General features: G+C 41.7%; 1 protein-coding gene across 2 annotated transcripts in view; it reads left to right on the top strand.

The window, feature by feature from the left end:
• Nucleotides 1-3,816: 3,816 nt before the first annotated feature.
• The window catches only part of PPP4R1 (protein phosphatase 4 regulatory subunit 1), a 78,251-nt gene continuing 57,462 nt past the window's right edge, over nt 3,817-24,605 (top strand). Inside the window, exons 1-2 of one of the 2 annotated variants that reach the window (XM_075826429.1) lie at nt 3,817-4,143; nt 7,588-7,632. In XM_075826429.1, the coding sequence (XP_075682544.1) occupies nt 4,137-4,143; nt 7,588-7,632 (52 nt within the window). In that variant the 5' untranslated portion in view covers nt 3,817-4,136. The remainder of the gene's footprint in view (nt 4,144-7,587; nt 7,633-24,605) is intronic. The other variant, XM_075826428.1, reaches the window with a different exon arrangement.

Raw genomic sequence — 24,605 nt, 5'->3', positions numbered from 1 at the left:
GTTTGGGCCCTCCCCTTCCTGGTTCCCTAATTTTAGGTCCTTGATAAATCGCCTCTTGAAACAGAAGAAATGTTCCCCTCGGGCACAACTGCATATTTTTTATTTCCTGACTTATTAATTTTATTTTTTCATAGACGTAGTGGTATGAGGGCTGTTTTTTTTTGCGGGAAGAGCTGTAGCGATTATTGGTACCATTTTGGGGTACATGTGACTTTTTGATCACCTTTTATCCTATTTTTTGGGAGGCCAGGTAAACAAAAAACCGCAATTCTGGCACAGCTTTTTTAGTTTTTTTTTATACAGCGTTCACCATGCGTTATAAATGACATGTTAACTTTATTCTGCGGGTCAGTCCGATTCCGGCGATACCTAATTTATAGCACTTTTTTATGTTTTACAACTTTTTGCACAATAAAATTACTTTTGTAAAAAGAATTATTTTTTCTGTCGCCAAGTTGTGAGAACCATAACTTTTAAATTTTTTTGTCGACGGCGCTATATGAGGGCTTGCCTTTTGCGAGACAAGCTATCGTTTTTATAGGTACCATTTTTAGATACATGCGACTTTTTGATCACTTTTTATTCCAATATTTGTAGGGCAAAGTGACCAAAAAACAGAAACTCTGGTATAGTTTTTTACGTTTTTTTTTTACGCTGTTCACCGCGTTGAATAAATAATATAATATTCTGATACCTCAGGTCGTTACGGTCGCGGCGATACCAAATACGTATGGTTTATTTTTTTTTTTCAATAATAAAAGACTTGATAAGAGTAAAAGGGGGATTGTGTTTTATTTTATTACTTGAAACTTTTATTGTTTTCAAACTTTTATTTTTTTCACTTTTTTTCCAAGTCCCACTAGGGGACTTGAAGTTCCAACTGTCTGATGTGTTTTTTCTAATACATTGCACTACCTACGTAGTGCAATGTATTAGATCTGTCAATTATTCACTGACAGCAAGCAGATTAGGCTTCGCCTCCCTGCGGGGCCTAATCGGCTTCCGTAATGGCAGAGCAGGAGGCCATTATGTCTCCTGCTGCCATAGCAGCAGTCGCCAGTCCTGATTGCCTGTCAGGGCTGGCGATGTGCTATCAACCGCTACGATGCAGCAATCGCTTTCGATTGCTGCATGGACGGGGTTAATGGCAGGGATCGGAGCGAGCTCCGGTTCCTGCCATTACAGGTGGATGTCAGCTGTAACATACAGCTGACTTCCACCGCTGATGACGCCGGATCAGCTCCTGAGCCGGCGCCTACGGAAGCCGATCAGGCTCCGCCACCGGGCGGATCTTGACCGGCTTCCGTGCTAGGCAGACCGGGAGGCCAGTATTAGGGCTCCGGTTGCCATTGCAGCCACCGGAATTTCATTGCTGGGGTTCCGATGAGCTGCAAACACCTTAAGTGCAGCACTCGCGTTTGAGCGCTGCACTTAAGGGGTTAATGGCGGGGATCTAAGCTAATTTCGGTCCCCGCCATTACAGCCGGATGTCAGCTGTAAGATACAGCTGAGATCCGGCGATGATGGCACCGGTTCAGCTTCTGAGCCGGTGCCAAACATTTGGCGTATGGATACGGCAATTTGCGGGAAGTCATAGCTTTCCTTGGCGTACCCATACAACAAATGTCGGGAAGGGGTTAAGCGTGTGAACATACCCTCAGGGTATGTTCACACAACTTATTTTCGGCCGTTTTTCAGCCCGTAAACAGCCGAAAAATCGGAAGCAGAACACCACCAAACGCCTGCCCATTGATTTCAATCAGCGAAAAAGAAGTGCATGTCACTTATTGAGTCGTCTTTGAAGCAGTTTTTCATGGACTCCAAAAACGGCCGTAAAAAACGCCGCAAAAAACGTGAGTTGCTTTAAAAACGTCTGAAAATCAGGAGCTGTTTTCCCTTGACTTTTTTGCTAAGGGTATGTTCACACGGCAGCGTCCGTTACGGCTGAAATGACGGGGCTGTTTTCAGGAGAAAACAGCTCCGTAATTTCAACCATCATGGCATGTTGAGGCGCTTTTTCGCTGCGTCAATTACGGATGTAAATCGAGCTCAATGGAAAACGGCTCCATTTAAAGAGGCTCTGTCACCAGATTTTGCAGCCCCTATCTGCTATTGCAGCAGATAGGCGCTGCAATGTAGATTACAGTAAGGTTTTTATATTTAAAAAACGAGCTACTTACCTGCAAACGCTGATGCTGCTGCAGAATCAACTGTAGCCTCTGGTGCCGTTGTGTCCTCGCTCGTCTGACACGATGCAGGACCTGGGGAAGTGACGTCACAGCGTGATCTGCCAGAAGCTGGGCGTTCTGAAGAGAAGTGGATGATACTTCTCATCAGAACGCCCAGCTAGTAAAAGTATTAAAAATGCCCCGATGTACGCACATAATACACGCCCAGTTGTACTTTTACTTTTCAACACGCCCAGTTGTACTTTTGCAAGCCTCATTTGCATAAATACAAAAATGGTCATAACTTGGCCAAAAATGCTCGTTTTTTAAAAATAAAAACGTTACTGTAATCTACATTGCAGCGCCGATCTGCTGCAATAGCAGATAGGGGTTGCAAAATCTGGTGACAGAGCCTCTTTAACGTCTGAAGAAGTGGCAGGCACTTCTTTGATGCGCCTTTTGACAGCGGGGCGTAAAAAAAATGACCGTTGGAACAGAACATCGTAAGACCCATTCGAATGAATGGGCAGATGTTTGCCAACGCTATCAAGCCGCATTTTCGGACGTAAATCGAGGCGGAAAACGCCCAAATTACGTCCGTAAATAAGCCGTGTGAACATACCCTAAGCGTGTGAACATACCCTTGGATTCAACAGTTGTGGGTAAAAAAACATAGCAAAAAAAGTGAGGGGGAGGGGAGGCGTCTAAACAGCACTGGCAATTCAAAATCTGCCTCACAATTCCTAACGAAATTTTGCGGCAGGTTTTTTTTTGCCTGCAAATAGAAAGACCTAAGGGTATGTTCACACCGCCTATTTACGGACGTAATTCGGGCGTTTTTGCCCCGAATTACGTCTGAAAATAGCGCCTCAATAGCGCTGACAAACATCTGCCCATTGAAAGCAATGGGCAGACGTTTGTCTGTTCACACGAGGCGTATATTTACGCGCCGCTGTCAAATGACGGCGCGTAAATAGACGCCCGCGTCAAAGTGACCTGTCACTTCTTTGGCCGTAATTGGAGCCGTTATTCATTGACTCCAATGAATAGCAGCGCTAATTACGGCCGTAATGGACGCGGCGTTCAAGCGCCTGCACATGCCGTTACGGCTGAAATTACGGTAATGTTTTGAGGCTGAAACATCCCCGTAATTTCAGCCGTAACGGACGCCCACGTGTGAACATACCCTAAGGGTATGTGCACACACACTAATTACGTCCGTAATTGACGGACGTATTTCGGCCGCAAGTCCCGGACAGAACACACTGCAGGGAGCCGGGCTCCTAGCATCATACTTATGTACGATGCTAGGAGTCCCTGCCTCGCTGCAGGACCACTGTCACGTACTGAAAACATGATTACAGTACGGGACAGTTGTCCTGCAGCGAGGCAGAGACTCCTAGCATCGTACGTAAGTATGATGCTAGGAGCCCGGCTCCCTGCACTGTGTTCGGTCCGGGATTTGCGGCCGAAATACGTCCGTCAATTACGGACGTAATTAGTGTGTGTGCACATACCCTAAGCAAAAGCTCCATAGGCGCGTTCCTTATTCCAAATGAGCGGCGCACAGGCGCCAACTGCTGCATAACGCGGCCCCAGCCACACGCGACTTCTCAGAGCAGGGGCACCGGCGTGTGGCACAAGGGACCAGGAGGCGTGTTATGAGGCGTGTTCTCACAGGAAGAGGAGGCGCGGAGTGTGTGCTGACAGGAAGAAGTGGCGCGGAGTGTGCGCTGACAGGAAGAGGTGGAGCGGAGTGTGTGCTCACAGGAAGAGGGTGCGCGTTATGTCCGGATGAGTTGGGTGATGTGTGTGTGATCCGGAGACCCGCCAAAGAGCCGGAACGTAGTGCGGACAGCCCCTGATCAATCACACACTCCCTGGTACGGGCACTGCACACACACCCGGATGTCAGACGGAGACTGTTCGAGAGCAGACTCCATGTAGCGGCGCAGCCTGGGGCACAAGATGGCGGGTGAGAGGCACGGCGCTGTGTGCGTGTCGCAAAGTGTATAATTAGCTTTACAAGTGTGCCCGGGTGCAGAGTACGGACGTGTGGCACATTAGGGCATGTGTGAGGGCAGTGCCGGTGTTTGCACGTCGCTGAGCTGAGTCCTGAGCTACTCTGTATTATATGGTCCATGCTTTCTGTAGTATATGGCTGCTCGCCGCTGTATACATGTAGGAGGATGTGTGAGGAAGCATGAGGACTGCTCAATATGGAGAGACCGTGACATGTCATTTATTGCTGTATATTTTTCATGTAAGGGGTGAAAGGTCATATCCGGTTTTGGCAAAGCCGGGTGACAAGCTACATGGGTACTCTGAAAGTTGCCTCATGACGATGCCCCCTTTTTAAAAAAAAAAAAAAGATGGCATGGTGTTCAGCTTCTCTTTCCCTCTCTGATACTCAGCCACACATAATGTCTTTAGCGTCCGCCAAGAATGGCCATCCTTGTAATGCATAGACGTTCTGGGTCCGCTAGACTGGGAGCCTGCCCTGTCACATAGAGTGGGTGCCCCTTTTATCATCTCCATGTTTCCTATTAGGGCATCCGGACAAGTGTTGTCGTGTTGGTAGACCTGCACGCCAGATTATTTTAATAGGGAGACGGTGATAAACTGCTGCCAAAACACCTGCCAGCTCTTATCTCCAGCGATTCCCGCCCCAGGTGAGAGGCTGCCCATACACAGTAGATTTTGGTAATGTGTATGGGCAGGCTTTTTGTTCCCGCAGGTATTGTTGCTGGACTCTCTATCTGTATAGATACTTGCCATTATGAATGAGATCTATTTCTGCATAACTGTTCACATCTGCCCGGTAGGCATGTTAGAAAGCTGGGTGACTACTTCTGTGTGCGCAGTCATGACAGTCTCTTATTTGTTTCCCACTTTCTCATAGTGATATTAGAAGTGGGCTGCAGAAGTAGTGTCAATAACTGAAGAACACGTGTCGTTTGTTTTTAAAGGTGATGTACACCTTTTGGCTTTTTTTAAAATATTGTGCATTAGTGTGATTGGTGCCACCTCCTAAATACAATTTGCTGTTTGCGATAAAGCTGCTTTGTGTTCTGTAAACAGAGCAGCTGTGTCTTGCACTGAATCCTGTATCTGTCAGGTCTGCAGGACTGACGGGTTCAGTGTCAGTGGGTCCTGTGACTTGACACGCAGGATCGAGCTGTTACCGATCACATCTAGGTTCATAACTTAGATGTGATCGTTCACGGATCCTGCGTGTCAGACACTCTGGACCCGCTGTCACTGAATCTGTCAGGTCCGCGCTGACAGATACAGGATTCAGTGCAAGATACAGCTGCTCCGTATACAGAATACAAAGCAGCTGTATCTCAAAAAGTAAGAATAATTTTTAATAAAATATATTTAAGAAGTTACACCAATCACAATGATGCACAATTTTATATATATATATATATGTGTCAATGGTGTACATAGCCTTAAATTTTGGCGGAAAATGTTCTCCAGAATTCTGTTTAATTGACTGACCACGTTGTTCCCCTATGAATTTATGATCCCATGTTACATGTAAACTCCCCGCAGAGTTATACCATGAGCACTCTGGTTTCTATTGACGCTAGATTAATAGAATGTTCCTTGCGTAATTCTGTTTTGTCATTTTTACAGGAAACATAAACATTTTCAGAGACTCTACTTGTTGTCATATTCACTGACAACAAGCAGAAATCTAGAAAACTTAGGAATTGAAGCACAATATATGTTAGGAAGTTACAGAATTTTTCTACAATTTGTTGACCCTGAGACCCTGATTGTTGACCCTGATCAGTTGGTATCAGTGATGTTAAATTCCTTCAGATTTCTGTTGCTTTTGGCAGGCAGGTTAGCATTGTCTGCTGTAGTATTCTACAGCAAAAAGTCTGGATCTATGAAAGTATTTGGGATCCATTAAAGGGGTTGTACCAGAATTGACAATTTATCAACTATCCATAGGTGGGGCACACAGCGTTCAGTCAATTGTTACTTCTCCTGCGAATAGGTGATAATAGTCGATTCTAGGAATACCCCTTTAAGCTTCAGACTTGATCCTTAAAAAAGATCCATCAAAGGGAATTGCTTCAGTCTCAAACAGATACTGTATATTTTTATTAATGACTATAACCTGACAAAGTAAAGTTGCTTGCAACCATGGTTCAGCCCAAGCCCAAAGGGTGGTTTAGATCGCTTTCTTGGAGGATTTTTCCTTTAGTACCGGGAGCTGCTGCAAAGAGTGGCCCTTCAGGACAATCCTTTGGTTCCTTTGCCAGTAACAGCTAATTTTGGGGAGGGTCCCTTCTTACACAGAGACAAACCAGTGCAGTACATACTGCACAAACCAGGCAACCCCTTAATGACCTAATACGCCTGTTCACGACAGTCACAAAGGGGCCTTATTGTGATGTGTAAGCCTTTTTATGGCGTATCAGAATAAGCCCTGTACGGGTATCCCGTGCCGGGAGGTGCTGATGCTTGGCTGTCTGAAAGCCGACTCCTAACGGCAGTGATCAGAGTTTCCTCCGATGACTGACAACCCCTTAGATGCCACGGTCAATAGCGACCGCATCATTCTAGTGGTTTACAAGGGGAGGAAGCTTCCTCTGTCACCGGTCGGCCTGCGAATGCAAGTTGCCGATGGGTTGCCATGGCAGCTGTAGGCCTAACAAAGGCCCCCAGGCCTGCCATAGCTGTATGCCTTTTAGTCCGTGCCAAAAGCATGGCCTAAGAGACTGCCTGTCAGTTTTACGAAGTATACCAAAGCATTATATAAGCAATCAAAGCATCACAAAGTGAAGTCCCCTAGTGGGCCTAAAAAAATAATGACTAATAAAGCTAATTAAATTTAAAAAAAAAATGTAATCAATAAGTCCTATGTACCCCAAATTGGTACTAAATAAAAAATACTACTAGTCTCGCAAAAAACAACCCCTTTATAAAGCTGTGTTGAGGGAAAAATTAAAAAGCTATGACTCTGAGTGCAACAATCAGAAAACAGAAAAAATGCTTGGTCATTCAGATCCAAAATAGGCCGTCATTAAATGGTTGGTAAAACTTGTGTAAATAAAGAGCTGGTTTCTAGGCTTGGGTTACATATTTGTAACGTTTGTCATCAGCTTTACAAGACTGTGTTGTTGGCGGTCATCGTGTAGGCATATGATGAATACGTCTTATGTGCAAATGCCAGGATGTTCAATCGGGTCAAGAAAACAAATTCATTTTCCTTTTCCCCACAGCACTAAAGTTCTGTCATGATGTGGAACGCTACAATTGAGTTTCTCCTTTTTTCTTTTTCCTCGTTTTCAGTAATTAATGACGACCTGCACATTCAGATGTTTGCAGTTCACTTTTCTATATGTTGCTCCTGGAATAAGTATGAGTGTATTACAGTAAATATGTTTATTTCTTGTAGATCTGTCGCTGCTGCAGGATGATGTACAGGAAGAGATAGATGGATGTAAGTTTAATTTTCGTATGTTTACTGTAAGCTTACATAGTTACATAATCGATAAGGTCGAAAATACACAGGTCCATCAAGTCCAACCTGTAGTCCTATCGTGTTGATACAGAGGAAAGCAAAAACCCTCGTGAGACTAATGCCAATTGCTTCATTTGTGGAAAGTTCCTCCGTGATGCCAAATGTGTCATTCAGAATAAATCCCTGGATGAACGACCCATCTACAGAATCTAGTAGCCGTAACTTGTAATACTATATATTTTTTTGAAAGGCATCAAGGCACTTCTTGAACTTGCTCAATGACCCAACCATCACAACATCCAGTAGCAGAGCGTTTTATAGTCTCACTGCTCTTGCAGTATGGAATCCCTGTCTGAATCTTTCCGCTAGACACAGAGGATGCCCCCTAGTCATGGTTTCAGGCCTCGGTGTTGCAAGATCATTAGAAAGATCTCTGTACTGTCCATTCATGTGTATGTGCATTGTAAGGGCTCATTCAGACGAACATGAATAACGTCCGTGTGCTGAGAATGGAAATCACGCGCAGCTCACGGACCCATTGGTTTCACTGAGGCTGTTCACACATGCAGGAGTTTTCACGCAGCGAGAGTCCATTCCGTGAAACTCACTGCATGTCCTATATTTGTGCATTTTCACACACCTTTGTGCCCATTGAAGTCAATGGGTGCGTGAAAACTTCACTGTGCACGGATGCGGTGCGTGATTTGCGCATCAGCAATTCAATTGAAAATTATAAAAAAAAATTGCTTTGCGAATAACGCATACCACTCTCAAAGCACACTGATGCATAAAGCAACACACACGGACCAGATTCATGCGCGTGAATCTGATATGCTCGTGTGAATTTAGCCTAAATAGATTACCCCTGGGCCGTCTTATTTTTTAAACTGAAGTTTGATAACCTGTCTTGGCACTGCAATCTACCTAATTACATTGGTCGTCCTCCTTTGCACCCGCTTTTAGTTTAGCTATGTCCTGCTTATACACAGGTTCCCAAAATTGTACACCATCGATATTCCATGTGTGATCTGACTAGTTGTTTGTATAGAGGCAAAAATCATACTCTTGTCATGAGCATCTATGCCTCTTTTGATAAATCCAATGAGTTTATTTGTCTTAGCAGCAGCTGCCTGGCACTACTGTCCAACAATATCCCCAAGATTTTCTTTTTTTTTTTTTTCTCAGTGGCAGGTTTACTCAGTGTTTTACCATTTAATACATCATTATATAATTTGTTTCCTTGACCCAAGTGCATAACCTTACACTTATCCACGTTAACCCCTTAGCAGTCACATATTACAATTGCAAAAACCGTTGCAACAATGTCACTTTTTTCGGTACATTAAGAAATGATGTATTAAGTAAACACAGTTGGCACATTGCTCAGGCTCAGTGCAACTTAACCCCTTAGTGTCGCAACAAATTTTACTCCACACTGTTTCAATAGCCATAATTTTTATTTAATTTTTTTCCAATGAGACCTTTAATTTCTGGGACAAGTTAGTGTTTAATGGAACCATTTTGGGGTATATATATAATGTATTGAAGTACTTTTATGGAGTGGGGAATGAAATTTCGTCATTGTCTTTTTGGGTTTATTTTTGAGGTGTTCACCGTGCTGTATAAATAACTATAGCTAATTGTATTTATAACACCAAATTTATATTGTTTTTACCTTTTGCTACTTTTGCACAATGTAAAACTTCATTTATTTTTCCAAATTTTTTTTTTGTCTCATACCATATTTCTTTTTTTGATGGAGCTGTATGGGGTCTTGTTTTTTGCAGGGCAACTAGTAGTTTCTAATTGGTGCCCATTTTGGTACATATGACTTGAGATCGACAAAAAACAGCTATTCTGGCATTTATTTTTTAAATTTCCCTATATTCCGCTTACCGTACAGTATAAATAGCATTCATTTTATAGTACGTGTTACAAATGCAGCAATACCTACATGTGTATCTTTTTTTTTTTTTTTTTAATTACTACAGTGGTCTGCATTGAATGCTGCATCTGAGGGGTTAAACGGCTGGGTATTGCAGTTTAAAAAAGAAAAATAAGACCCCACTCCTCCTCCTTCCCATATACATGTGTAATAATCAGAGAGCAAGTATGCTTCCTGATTAATAAGAGGGTTGATGTTGTTTTATGTAACATTGTATTTTAACTGTACGTTTGATTTACACATTTGCCATATATGTGTTAACCCCTTTAGGACACAGCCTGTTTTGGCCTTGTGGACACAGATGATTTTTTTCAAATCTAACATGTCACTTTACGTGGTAATAACTCCGGAACTCTTTTTTACCTATTCAAGCGATTCTGACATTGTTTTCTCGTTGACATATTGTACTTTATGTTGGTGAAATTTGGTCGATAAATTCAATATTTATTTGTGAAAAACGTAAAATTTTAGCGAAAATTTGCAAAAATTAAGATTTTTCTAAATTTTAAATGTATTTGCTTGTAAAACAGATAGTAATACCACCCAAAATAGTTACTAGTTAACATCCCCCGTATGTCTACTTTGTTTGCATCATTTTTTTTTTTCACGTACTTTTATTTTTCTAGGACATTACAAGGCTTAGAACTTTAGCAGCAATTTCTCATATTTTCAAGAAAATTTCAATAGGCCATTTTTTCAGGGACCAGGTCAGCTCTGAAGTGGCTTTGAGGGCCTTCTATATTAGAAAGTCCCCATAAATCACCCAATTTTGAAAATTGCACCCCTCAAGGTATTCAAAACCACATTCAGAAAGTATTTTAACCCTTTAGGCGTTTAACAGGAATTAAGGCAAAGTAGAGGTGAAATTTACAAACGTAATTTTTTTTGCCGAAATTCATTTTGTAATAAAAAAACAATCTGGAACACAGAAGGTTTTACCAGTGAAACGCAACTCAATATTTATTGCCAAGATTCTGCAGATTTTAGAAATATCCAACATGTGGCCCTAGTGTCCTAATGGACTGAAGCACCTGCCTCAGAAGCAAAGGAGCACCCAGTGGATTTTGGGGCCTCCTTTTTTTAGGAATATATTTTAGGCACCATGTCAGGTTTGAAGAGGTCTTGTATTACCTAAACAGTCGAAACCCCCAAAAGTGACCCCATTTTGCAAACTACACCCATCAAGGCATTTTTATAGGGGTATAGTTAGCATTTTGACCCCACAGTTTTTTTGCAGAATTTAGTGGAATTAGTCTGTGAAGATGAAAATCACCTATTTTTCTGTGGAAACATAGAATTTTTTCATTTTTACAAGGAGTAAAGGAGAAAAAGCATGCCAACATTCGTAAAGCAATTTCTCCCGATTACGGCAATACCCCATATGTGGTCGTAAACTGATGTTTGGACCCACAGCAGGGCTCAGGAGGGAAGGAGCGCCTTTTGGAGTGCAGATTTTGCTGGATTGGTTTTCAGTGGCATGTTGAGTTTGCAACGCCCCGGAGGGACCAAAGCAGTGGAAACCCCCCAAAAGGGATCCTATTTTGGAGACTACACCCCTCAAGGAATTTTTCTAGGGGTATAGTGAGCATTTTGACCCCACAGGATCTTTTTTTAGAGCTAAGGTGACCAAAAAACAGCGATTTTGGTTCTTTAAATTCTTTATTTCTTACAGCGTTCACCGTGCGCAATAAATTACATTTTACTTTATTCTGCGGGTCGGTACGATTATGCCGATACCATATGTGTATAGTTTTGCAGCGTTTGCACAATAAAATGACGTTTCTATAAAATAATCTATTTTCTGAGACGCGCTATTCTGAGCCGTAACTTTTTTTTTTATTTGTCAAAAAAGCTTTGGGAGGTCTTGTTTTTTGCGGGACGGGTTGTAGTTTTTATTGGTACAATTTTGGGGTAAATGCGACTTTTTGATCACTTTTTATTCTATATATCTTGGGAGGGGTGGTGACCAAAAAATAGCGATGCTGACATAGTTTTCCGTTTATTTTGTTTGCGGCGTTCACCGTGCGGGAAAATTAACATTATAGTTTCATAGTTTGGGTCGTTACGAACACGGTGATACCAAATATGTGTACTTTTTTTACGGTTTCATTTTTTCCCTATAATAAATGACTTATTATAGGAAAACAAAAACTTATTTTTACACTTTTATAAAACATTTGTATTAACTTTTTTTTTAACTTTTTACACTTTTTTTGACCTGCAGCTTTGATCGCTGCTAGAATACATTACACTACCTAAGAAGTAGTGTAACGTATTCCAACTGTCAGTGTGACGGCACAGTCACGGGTTAATTGCCGAAATCAGCGGCGATAAGCCGCTGATCGGCAACACTGGAGTGTCAGCTGTCGGGGACAGCTGATCTCCAAGTTCCCGATGCACACCTTGTCGCCGACAGTGTGCATCGGGAACGACACTGAGGCTTCCTGTCAGTGACAGGAAGTCAATCGGGACCAGCCGAAGGTTGCCATTGTTTGGCTTCCGTTTGCCATACTAACTATCGGCAAACCCCACGATTTCGGACCGGGGTCTGCCGATATGTTAGAAACCCCCAAAATTAGGCGATTGCAACCGATCGCCGAATTTTGGGGGTTTTGCATACAAAACGGAATGGGAACTCCATGAGGTAACATTAACCCCTTAGTGACCAGCCCATTTTAGGCCCTAATGACCAAGCTATTTTATTAGTTTTTCTATAGTCGCATTCAAAGAGCTATAACTTTTTTCGTCTACATAGCTGTATGAGGACTTGTTTTTTGCGGGATTAGTTGTACCTTTTAATAGCACCATTTTTGGGTACATATAATTTTTTTATTAACTTTTTTTGGGGGGATTATAAAAAAAAAACTGAAATTCCGCCATTGTTCTATGCGTTTTTAAGTTGACGCCGTTCACTGTGCGACCTAAATAACATGTTACCTTTATTCTATGGGTTAGTACGATTACGGCGATACCAAATATGTAGAGGTTTTTTATGTTTTAGTTCAAAAGTGTTTTTATTGTGCAAAAGTCGTAAAATTATTTGTTTTTTCATCGTTGCATTCCAAGAGCCGTAACTTTTTTATTTTTCCATCAATGTAGTGATTTTTTGGGCTTGTTTTCTGCAGGACGAGATGTAGTTTTGATTGGTACTGTTTTGAGGTGCATGGCTCTTATTGATTCATTTTTATTATGCCTTTTTGGGGGGGGCAATGGGAAAAAATGGCTATTTCGCCATTTATTTTTATTTTTTTTTTACGGTGTTCACCTTGTTGTTTAAATTGCATATTAACTTTATTAATGGAGTCATTACGGTCGTGGCGATACCACTTCTTTTTTTTTTTTTTACACTTTTGCTAAATAAAACCACTTTTTATGGAAAAAAATGGTTTTATTTATTTTTTTACTGTAATTTTTTTTATTTTTTTATTTCACATTTATTATTTATTTCGCTAGTCCCACTAGGGGACTTCACTGTGCGATCTTCAGATCGCTGCTATAATGCTTTGGTATACTTCGTATACCAGAGCATTATTGCCTGTCAGTGTAAATCTGACAGGCAATCTGTTAGGAAGTGCCTCCGGCGCTTCCTAACAGGCATATGTCCAGGGCAGACCTGGGGGCTTTTATCAAGCCCCGGCTGCCATGACACCCCATTGGAGACCCGCGATTGCGTTTGCGGGCCGCAGTTGGGTGACAGAGGGAGCGCACTCCCTCTGTAAACAATGTTAAATGCCCCGGTCGCTATTGACGGCGGCATTTAACGGGTTAAACGGCCGCAATCTAAGTAAACTTTGATCGCGGGCGTTGGAGCAGGAGCTCAGCTGTCATCAGACAGCTGAGCCCCGGCTCCAGCCTGCACGGTAGAACCGTGCAGGACTAAGACTAGGCTCACGTGAAAAGGCGTATTGGTGGTCACTAAGGGGTTAAGGTTGTATTACAACACTATACTAAACAGAACTGTAACAGTCATCTGCAGGAGCCCTTGTGAAAAGAAGAACCCTTCCGTGTTACTTAAAATAAGTTGGTGGACTGTAATGATTTCAACAGTAACTGCAAGTCTCATAGGATAGCAAGAGCTAGGAAGCAGAACTTGAGCTATTCAAATTTATGCAGCTTTGATTCGTTGACTTTGAGCCTTGTTTATATTCTTTGAAGACTTCCATAGTAAGGCCTCAGTCACGCGGCAGTATTTTGGTTTAGTAGTTATAAGGATATGTGCACACGATAAGTGCATTTACGTCTGAAATTACGGAGCTGTTTTCAGGAGAAAACAGCTCCTGAATTTCAGACGTAAATGCATGTACTGGCGTTACTCGCCGCATCTTTTACGGACGTAATTTGGAGCTGTTCATTAAAGTCGATGAAAAACTGCTCCAATTACGTCCCAAGAAGTGTCCTGCACTTCTTTGATGAGGCTGTTATTTTACACGCCGTCTTTTGACAGCGACGCGTAAAATGACAGGTCGTCAGCACAGAACATGGTAAGACCCATTGAAAGTAATGGACAGATGTTTGCTGACGTATTGGAGGCGTTTTTTCAGACTTAAAACTCCTCCAATACGTCTGAAAATAAGTCGTGTGAACCCAGCCTTAGCCAACACTAGGAGTGGGTCCAAAACACGGAAGAGGTACAAATCGACATAATTTCTCTGTGTAAGTTCCACTCCTGGTTTTGGCTACCAAATAATGAAGCAAAATGCTGCTGTGTGAAAGAGACCTTCTTCTTTTTTTTTTTATATATATCTTCAGTTCTGTTTCTTTTAAAAAAAAAGTATGTATGTATGTATATATATATATATATTTTCTCACAAGTCTATTGTAAGGCAACACCGTTTGCCATCAAGCCGTGTCCTCAATATTTTTCAGGGATTTTGTCATGCTGTCCTATTTGCTCATGTCACAGAGCATGCGTAGAACACTCTCCCGAAGAAGGCAATGAACATCTCCAGTCTACAGGTTCCTATGGTCCCTGTGTCTGCTGTAAAGCATATCTCTAAATCTTAGAAGTTGATGGCCTGTCCTCAGGTTAGGCGATCAATATTAGATTGGTGGGGGTCCAACTCTCGGCATCGCCACTGATCAGCTGTTTTGAAGGACCCACGGCGCTCATACGATTTAAGTGAATGGGACAGTGGTGCAAGACCCTACGCAGCCGCTACGAATGTAACAGAGCGTGCAAGTACGAACGAAAAGGGAAACCATGTAAACAATGAAAAGGCTGCAGCGTTCTTTAGAGTGCTGCGCCCTTTTCAAACGGGTGCCGAGAGTTTGACCCACACCAATCTAATATTTATGGCCTATCCTAAAGATAGGCCATCAATTTTAAAAACATCAACAAGCTTGCTGCCACATAATCATGTACAGAAAATAGAAGGGGAAAAAAAATCTACACTCGAAAAATAAAAATAGCCTATTTTTTTTTTTTTTTTTTCACATAGGCAAAACAAAATGTAAATTATTCATTCCCTTTAATTTTTAAGGGCACATTCACACTACAGAGTGCAAACACGGACGTAAAAAAAAACTACGGTACATTAAAACACCGGCCTTATGAACAGCCCAATTGAAATACATGCGTCCGTGTGACGGATGTTACAACGCATGGACGTATGCAATGTTCGTGTGAATAAGCCCTAACAGAAAAGTGAATTTACCATTGCAGTTATTCTGTTAGCTTTTTAACAGGTTTTTCCATAATCGTTATTTATCGCCTATCCACAGGATAAATCTGATTGGGGGCCCGACTTCTGGGACCCCTACCGATCCTTAGCGGGTGTCCCCGGGTGCCCTATGTGAATGGAGCGATACTACTGCTCATGCTCGGCCACCACTCCGTTGACTTTTTATGGGGCTGTGTAGATAGATGACATCACCTATCCTGTGGACGGGTGATAAATGGTAATTATGTGAAAACCCCTTTAAGAATGTTCACATCCTTGTCGCAATTTAATTTCTAGGTAATACTTCAGACTTAAGTTGGATGCCAAATAAGTTAGATAGTTCAGTTAAGAAAAAGCTACTTCTGTCATTCTTGTTTACGCTGTTGCTTAGCCACACAATGCTTCCAGCAGGTGACGCTAATGTATAGTCAAGCTCCTGTGGAGATCCATAGGTGTTTGCTGGAGAAGAGCTTGTGCCACATATTGATACACCCTATTAGCACTTCCAGACCCTTGCGGCAGAGATAGGAAGGGTGAGCAGAGAGAATCCATAAAGAGATTCCTTTCTTTATTCTTTTTAAATCAAAAATTATAGTCATAATTCTTTGTAAAAATTTTGTTAGGAAATTTTCTTCCAGAAGCTTCTCTTCCCTTAATATTTCAAGGAAACTGTCATTGGACGTTCGGCCACTAAACCACCACCATGTCGTTCTACTGCTGGGGAATAACTTTCTAAACATGCCCCTGGCAATGTCCGTTTTAGCGTTCTGTATAAAAAGAAATTCTAATACAGCATGCGCTGGATGTAAGTTACTCGAGAAGAGTCATGTAAGCGTTCCTGTACTCCTGAGGCATCATGTAGTCCTGACTTGGTTGATGTCCCACAGTCCAGGATACGTCATTACAAGGGTGATCCGTCACATGAGCAGTGAGGTGTATTGGCTTTGGCTTCTGCGCACCACCAGAGCTGACTTGTAATGACGTATCCAATGTGCAGGGAATAACATTGAAGGGGATATAGTGCTTATTCAGTGCTTTGGCACCTCCTTTTTCCAGATCGGTGGGGCTACCAGAGGTCAAACCCCCATCGATCATAAAATAATGGTATATCCTAGCAATATGACATCATTTTATAAGATAGGGATACCTGTTTACCAAACGTCTTTTTTTTTTTTTCTCAGTTAATTGTAGAATGCTCCTGCCAAAATGATCCACAATCTTGAATTTCCTTAAATTTAATAACTTGCGGCAGATGTCTCATCCAGCAAACACTCAAGTGTTTGCTCTTCGTGTGCAAAAAAATATTTGCCAATCTTTTGATCTGCTGATTGCTCAGTATCTAAATACAGGTTTTTTTTTCTGTGTTCTTCTTTTCTATTTTTTTTTTTTAAACTCCTCAAGCTACCTACCAACAATCCCTTACAATTTTTTGATGAAAAATTGGGAGCGGATCTCCCAAATGATGTGTAAAGTCAGTAAAAAAACAAACAAACACGAAGTAAAAAGATGCTTCCAAGGCAACACTTTCTATTAGGAGTTTGTCTTAAATTAAAGTAGTTCTGTCATTTAAACACGGTGGTTGCTGATGTTTAGAGGATGAACTAAGAGTCATGAGAATGCAACACTTGACTTGGAACAGTACCAGTTCTTTGTGGATATAGAGCTGGACACGGATTATGTAAATGTGGCACTCAGCAGGATTGACAGGGTCAGAGTACAATTTGGCTCCGTTCATAAGTGACCTGTTTGAATGAAGCTCCAAGTTTCATGTGCTTGGACCGAGACTCTGATCTATCCTGGCATCCACCTGGCTTTCTAGTAAAGTCCGAAGATGACCACACAGTAAAGTACAGCTCATTTTGTGTGCCCAGAAGTGTCTGCAGTGTTGATCTCTTATAGCGTGAAGTGGATCTGTTAGGTCTCCTATGCTACTCTTTCAGAGAGCAACATAGGATTGAGGGCAGATGAGCTCGGGCAGATAGTGTTTTGTATTATTTGGTTCATTATTCTGGTGTAAGAACCTGAGTAAATGCTGCCTGGAAACTGGCATAGCCCATTAGACTGGAATCGCACATGCAGTATTTTGGGCCAAACACAGGATCCAAAAAAAGAGGACACTTATCAGTATTTCCTTTTAAACTTTTTTTCATTTTTCTTCAATCCAATCTCCTGTTTGCCCAAAAAAAGAATCTGCTACAAAAACTGCTCACTCAGGAGCCTCTGGTAGACAAAAGCCTAGGATGGGCCGAAACGTCTGCAAAAGTAGCAAAAAAACATAAAAAAAGGCAATATATTTTGGAGTACATGACTTAAGGTATGCATAAAAGAATGCGTTTTGAAAAATCAGAAGTTTATTCACATTCATTCTGGAGTGGTGGGTTTCTTCGCTATTAATATTGTGGGGATTTTAACCCGAACCTTGATGACGCGAACACTCGATCTCAGGAGTACAGCCCATCTTATTACTGCAAAAACTGCTTGTGGCATGTCTTGTCATTCTGCACATCCATTTTCCGCTGAAGTTTTGTAGCCCTATAAAGAAGCCTATGAAAAGAACAAAACGCCCATGCCCAGATTATGCTACATTTTTAAATAGACGCCATTGACCCCAAAAAGCAAAATGTTGTGTATGTAGATTTTACCATAAGTAACATCTAGCAGGAGTGTTTTTTAAACACCCCCCTCCCCATCGCAAAAAAAAGTGCAAACAAAAAAAAATGCCACCGAAAATGCAAGTAGGGTCTGGCTTCCTTTGCCCTCACACACAGACCGCGTTCCATGTATCAACATGTTTACAGGGTGTGCTGTCAATGACACAGTTTTTACTCTAAAATACTGAATTAAATAGCATAAATACAGTACTTGTAAAAAGACATTCTTTTATTTCCCTCTTGATGTGCATCATATAGATGCCCTAAAATAAAGAGCTCTGTCGGGTGACAAATTCCTTTTTTAGAGTTTGCATTGCGTTAAAATTTTTTTGGTGTAATTGTATCTAATAAGCAGGCCCATTCTTATCATTAAAATGTATGGCATCCCGGGGGTGTGGTTGCCAGCGCATGGAGTCGGACATGTGTTCTTACTGCTCCGTAGCTCCTGGGCTAATTACCAGCTCACAACGTCTTAAAATACAGCCAGTTTGACTCATCCTGACACATGCCCTCTCCGGAAGCTCTGCTGACTCTCCTCAGACATGGGACGAATTCAGAAGAAACCGGCTGCCGCTAAACTTAGAGTTTTTTTTCTAGCGACGAGGCCTCAAAATGGAGCCGCCACGTCATCGATGGAACAACAGCGACATTCCGGTGCCTTCCGAAGGATTTCAGATGTCTCTCTGGCATCTGCTACAGCGGCTTCACCAACTTACCTACATCCGACCTCGGGTGTTTCGACGCTGCAACCTGCCTCTCCTCCCTCTGGGACTTTTTCTTCCAGGCCTCCATCTTCTCCCCCTGTGAGTAACGTTCGCTCTCCTGTAGAGCATGCTTTACAAGTCACTCCTATTCTGCTGCACACCGCTGGTTCTGAAAAGCCTGTGACTGAAGCTGCACTTAAACTTATGTTTCATGAACTTCATACATCTATTCAATGTGCATTTTCATGATCTGCAGAAAGATTTTAATGCTTTGGGTGATAGAATCTCACATATTGAAAATAAGCTGGAGGAGTTTTCCGAGGCACATAATGCTCTTGTGGATACTAATAAGAGTTTGGAGGAGCAGGCGGAGGTGCTACACCACAAGATTGCAGATATTGAAGATAGGTCACGCCGTAATTATATACGGGTTTGTGGTATGTCTGAGGCAGTAAAAAAAAGACTGATCAATTGGTGGAATTTTTGACAGACCTTTTCATGGCTATCATGCCGGATACGCCACAAATGGAACTGATAATCGTCAGGGCTCAGCGTAACCCTAAACCGAAATCCCTTGCTACTTCAACACCGATCGCATGTATACATTTTTACCAATTTAAGGATAAACTCCTGTTTGCAGCAAGAAATGTGACTACTCTCTCAGATTCCAAGATGTAAAATTGTTTGCGGATCCTTCTGCTGCCACATTACTTCGACGAAGAGAATTTATCTCTGCAACACGAATTCTACGTTATAATCAAATATCCTACAAATGGGGATTCCCAGTCAAGCTGATCATTTCCTACAAGGGTTCTAAACATGTGGTGGATGCTAAGGCTTTTTCCCTCCTTAAAGAATGGAATCTGGGTTCTGTTACACCTTTACAGTCATCTACTTCTTTATCAAAGCGAGATGCCTCTCCACCTAAGAGATCTCTTCCTTTGGACATGGAATGGCAGGGAATTCCGCAACGCCGAACTTCTGTATCCTGAATACTTATCAGACTTTAAAGAGGCTCTGTCACCACATTATAAGTGACCTCTCTTGTACATAATGTGATTGGCGCTGTAATGTAGATTATAGCAGTTTTTTTTATTTAGAAAAACGATCATTTTTGACGGAGTTATGACCTATATTCGCTTTATGCTAATGAGTTTCTCAATGGACAACTGGGTGTGTTTTTTACTATATGACCAAGTGGGCGTTGTGGAGAGAAGTGTATGACGCTGACCAATCGGTGATCAATCAGCGTCATACACTCCTCTCCATTCATTTACACTGCAAATAGCGATATAGCTATATCGCTATGTGCAGCCACATAAACACACTAACACTACTCATGTACACTCATGTACACTACTCATGTACATGTTACACTGCAAATAGCGATATAGCTATATCGCTATGTGCAGCCACATAAACACACTAACACCACTTCTGTAGCGTCTGTGATTTACAGCACCGCGAGCTCTCGCTGTGAATGACAGCTTACAGCGTAATCTCGCGAGACTATGCCTGCTATGCTGTAACTCACAGAGACGCTACAGAAGTGGTCAGGAGAATGAATACACATCACGTCCTGGCTGGAGGTAATGTATATTCATTGTCATGACACATGAGTAGCGTTAGTGTGTTTATGTGACTGCACATAGCGATATAGCTATATTGCTATGTGCAGTATAAATGAATGGGGAGAAGTGTATGGTGCTGATTGGTCAGCGTCATACACTCCTCTGTACAACGCCCACTTGGTCATATAGTAAAACACACCCAGTTGTCCATTGAGAAACTCATTAGCCTAAAGCGAATATAGGTCATAACTCAGTGAAAAATGATCGTTTTTCTAAATAAAAAAAACACTGCTGTAATCTACATTACAGCGCCAATCACATCATGTACAATATAGGCCATTTATAATGTGGTGACAGCCTCTTTTAGGGCCTGTTCACCTCAGTGTTCGCTTTCCGTTCCGGGGTTCTGTAGGAGGTTTCAGTCGGGTGAACCCCGCAACGGAAACTAAAACCACAGCTTCCGTTTCAGTCACCATAGAAATCAATGGTGACGGAAACATTGCTTATGGTTTCCGTTCGTCACCATTCCGACAGGTTTCAGTTTTAACACCGGAATCAATAGCGGAGTCGACTGCGCTATTGATTCCGTCTGAAAAACGGAAACCTGCCGGAATGGTGCCGAACGGAAAACATTAACTATGTTTCCGTCACCATTGATATCAATGGTGACTGAAATGAAAGCTGTGGTTTCAGTTTCATTTTCCTTTTCGGGGTTCACCCGACAGAAACCTCCGACGGTACCCCGGAACGGAAAGCGAACGCTGATGTGAACAGGCCCTAAGTTTGTTAAAAAAATATAAGCAAGGACACCTTTTTGTTAGTGGGTGATTATAACAAAGTAATGTGGCCTCTTGATTCTACAGCTTTTTGGGCAACACACTCTCCTTCGGAATTGTTTCATACTATGTTTAGAGAGGGTTTGATGGATGTCTGGCGCTTACAGAATTAAAAAATGAAAAGGATTTTAACTTTTTTTTTTTTTCTTTTTCCTCCCACCCTCATGGTACTTACTTGAGAATTTATGTTTTTTTGTTGACCTTCTCTGTTTGTGTCACTTCTTCTCAAATAGGAATAATTACTTGGTCGGACCACGCTCCCATAGTATCAGATGGTTTCAATAGACCCCACACTTTCCCTTGAAGGATTAATCCTTTTATTTTCCATTCTCCTAAATACCAGAAGTCTCATATTACAACTCTGGAAGAGTTTTTTGAATTTAATGTAACTCCCGATGTAACTTCCACAATGGTATGGTGTGCCCACAAGGCTTTTAATGAGAGGTCATTTTATTAGTTTACCAGCAACGGATAAGAAAATTAGAGAAACCAAACGCCTTCAGTTATCACGTGAAGTTCTTAGTCTCAACCACTTATGAGACATAGATGTTATATGAAACATAGATGTTCTGATAGATCCAAATAGGATTAGTCCCCTTTAGAACCAACTTGACTTATGTCCACGGTCGTATGCATGGGCCCATAGAAATGAATTCTCCTCTGTACAACGCCCACTTGGTCTAAAGTAAAAACACGCCCACTTGGGCATTAAGAAAGTAATTAGCATAAAGCTAAAATCTCTCCTAACGTGGTAAGAATAGATAGTTTTTCTAAATAAAAAAGCACTGCTGCCACCTACATTATAGCGCCCATCTCCTTATGTAGGAGATAGGGCACTTCTAATGTGGTGACAGAGCCTCTTTAAGTCCACTCTCGTATCACAGCTTCTTCAATTGTTTAACCATATACCCTCTACCGGCCAAATTCCCCATGAAATGCTTCACGCTACAGTGGTCACGTTACCCAAACCAGGAAAAGCTGCTGATAGGCTGCAGAACTTTAGGCCTATAAGTCTGCTTAATACGGCCTTAAAATGATACGCTAAAATATTAGCTCTCCGATTTATCTTCCGCACTTGATCCATCAAGATCAGGTCGTGTTCATTAAAAATAGGTTCTCAGTAGATGGGACAAGACACTTTATTGATATTATAGATTTGTCGGGCGCTGTTTGATGCCCTCTCTGCTCCTATCTTTGGATGCGGAGAAGGCATTTGACCGCATACATTGGGGTTATCTGGAAGCTGTACTTGCTAAATTCGGTCTTGTGGGGAAAGCACGAGACATTATTTTGGAGTTGTATACTACTCCATCTGCCACAGTATTCGCTTCAGGGTACCAGTCCACTCCATTTACAATATCTAATGGCACCCGCCAAGGCTGTCTTCTCTCTCTCCATTAATTTTTATTCTTGTGATGGAACCCTTGGCGGAGGCCATTAGATCTTCACCACTGATATGGGGAACTAATGTCGGCAAAGATGTACACAAAATAGGGCTATTTGCCGATGATGTGCTTATGGTGTTATCTGATCCATGTACTTCTCTTTCTCACATTATGACAATTTTAAGGAGTTTTAGTGCTGTCTCTTATTATAAAGTGAATGAAAGTAAGTCTCAGATTATGAATATGGGGTTTCCTCCTGATGTTGTACAGAATTTGCAAAATAAATACTCCTTCAGTTGGATTTCCTAATGCCTTCCCTGTTTAGGGATTAAATTGGCATAACCCGCATCACTGTTGTATGCTCTTAATTATCCCCCATTACTTACTCAATTGGAAGGGCAGCTTGACGACTACCTTCGGTTTGAAATCTCTTGGGTAGGACGTATTGCAGCCATTAAAATGTTAATCTTACCCAAGATTCTATATGCGTTTAGGAATCTTCCGATCTCAATCCCTGTCTCGTATTTAAATAAGCTTCAGAATATATTGGTTAAATATGTATGGAGGAAACGGAGAGCTAGAATTGCTACTCACATTTTATACCTTCCTCTCCTTCCTATAGCAAAAGGCTGGTTGGGATTTCCTCATATTGTGTATCATGCTTCTATTTTAGATCAACTTAGACAATGGTTGGACCTCACACATCCAAAACATTGGGTCACTATAGAAAAAATTTGTGTTCACTTTTGATTCACTCAACACCTATTTATGGGCTTCTTCCCTTCACCTGCAGATTCCGTCCCCACTTCTCAACAATGAAAGCTTCTTTGTTTTCTTGGAAATCAATGGTGGTCAAAAAGGCTCTCTTCCCAATGCGTGTTTGACATGACTAGTAAAACCCTTATGCACTTAATCCCTGATTTTTGGATCTATCCAATTGGGAAATAAATGGTATTAAAACCCTTAATGACGTTTGGAGTGGAGGTTTTTTGTTCACCTTTGCAGAGATATCTGATAAGTGTTCTATACCTAAAACTGACTTCTATAAATACTTGCGAATTCGTCACTTTTTGTTTAACATCAATACCAGACCCAACCCTCCTAAATCACGTTATGAATTATAATTTTTTTCTTTATGATCTAAAAACTGCAAAGGGTGTTTCTAAGGGTATGTTCACACGAGATCATTACGTCCGTAATTGACGGCCGTATTTCGGCCGCACGTACCGGACCGAACACAGTTCAGGGAGCCGGGCTCCTAGCATCATAGTTATGTACGACGCTAGGAGTCCCTGCCTTGCTGCCGGACAACTGTCCCGTATTGTAATCCTGTTTTCAGTACGGGACAGTTGTCCGGCAGCGAGGCAGGGACTCCTAGCGTCGTACATAACTATGATTCTAGGAGCCCGGCTCCCTGCACTGTGTTCGGTCCGGTACTTGCGGCCGAAATACGTCCGTCAATTACGGACGTAATGACCTCGTGTGAACATACCCTAAGGCATATTTGGCTATATCAGATGTTTTACAGCAGAAAACATTAGTGTCTTTTGCATTGGGAATCTGATCTATCCGTGACACAAAATAGTATTGATTGGGAGTCTACTTTTTTGCTGGCCACTAGGTTGTCTAAATCTACCCAACATTTAGAAGCTAGGAGCGATTTTATATTGATGGTATTTGACACCTCATCGCTAATCCTAGATATATCCAAATTCTTCCAATGTATGTTGAAGTCGTACATCTGTGGGAACTCTCAAACGTGTTTTTGGGACTGTTCAGTCATTAAAGCTTTTTGGGGTAAAATAGACAAGTTGTTAACAAGCGTTCTACAACACCCGATAGTATGTACCCCTGAATTGGCTTTGCTTAATATAGATGTAGCTTACTTCCACTCCGATGATTGGACAATTGTCTTTAATTATACGGACCTCTGCAAAAAAAAATTAATAGCTAAACATTGGAAAAAGTAATTCAATATGTTAATAATAATTGCATTATGGAAAGAACGATCTCCTCTGTGCAAGGACTTCGGTTATTACAATGTCTTATTTGGGATAAATGGATTACCTCCGCTACTATGTGGATTCCCTTCACACACAATCTTATGATTTAGTGTGCTTCTGTTCTGTTCGGGTTTGTTTCTATAAATGTTTGATTTTATTTTCTTAACGATAACTACAATATTACTTTACATTGTACA

The sequence above is a fragment of the Rhinoderma darwinii genome, chromosome 5 (genome assembly GCF_050947455.1).
Source record: "Rhinoderma darwinii isolate aRhiDar2 chromosome 5, aRhiDar2.hap1, whole genome shotgun sequence".
Classification (NCBI taxonomy): Eukaryota; Metazoa; Chordata; class Amphibia; order Anura; family Rhinodermatidae; genus Rhinoderma; species Rhinoderma darwinii.
Note: the sequence above shows the minus strand (reverse complement) of the source record. Positions and strands in the feature narration are given on the sequence as shown.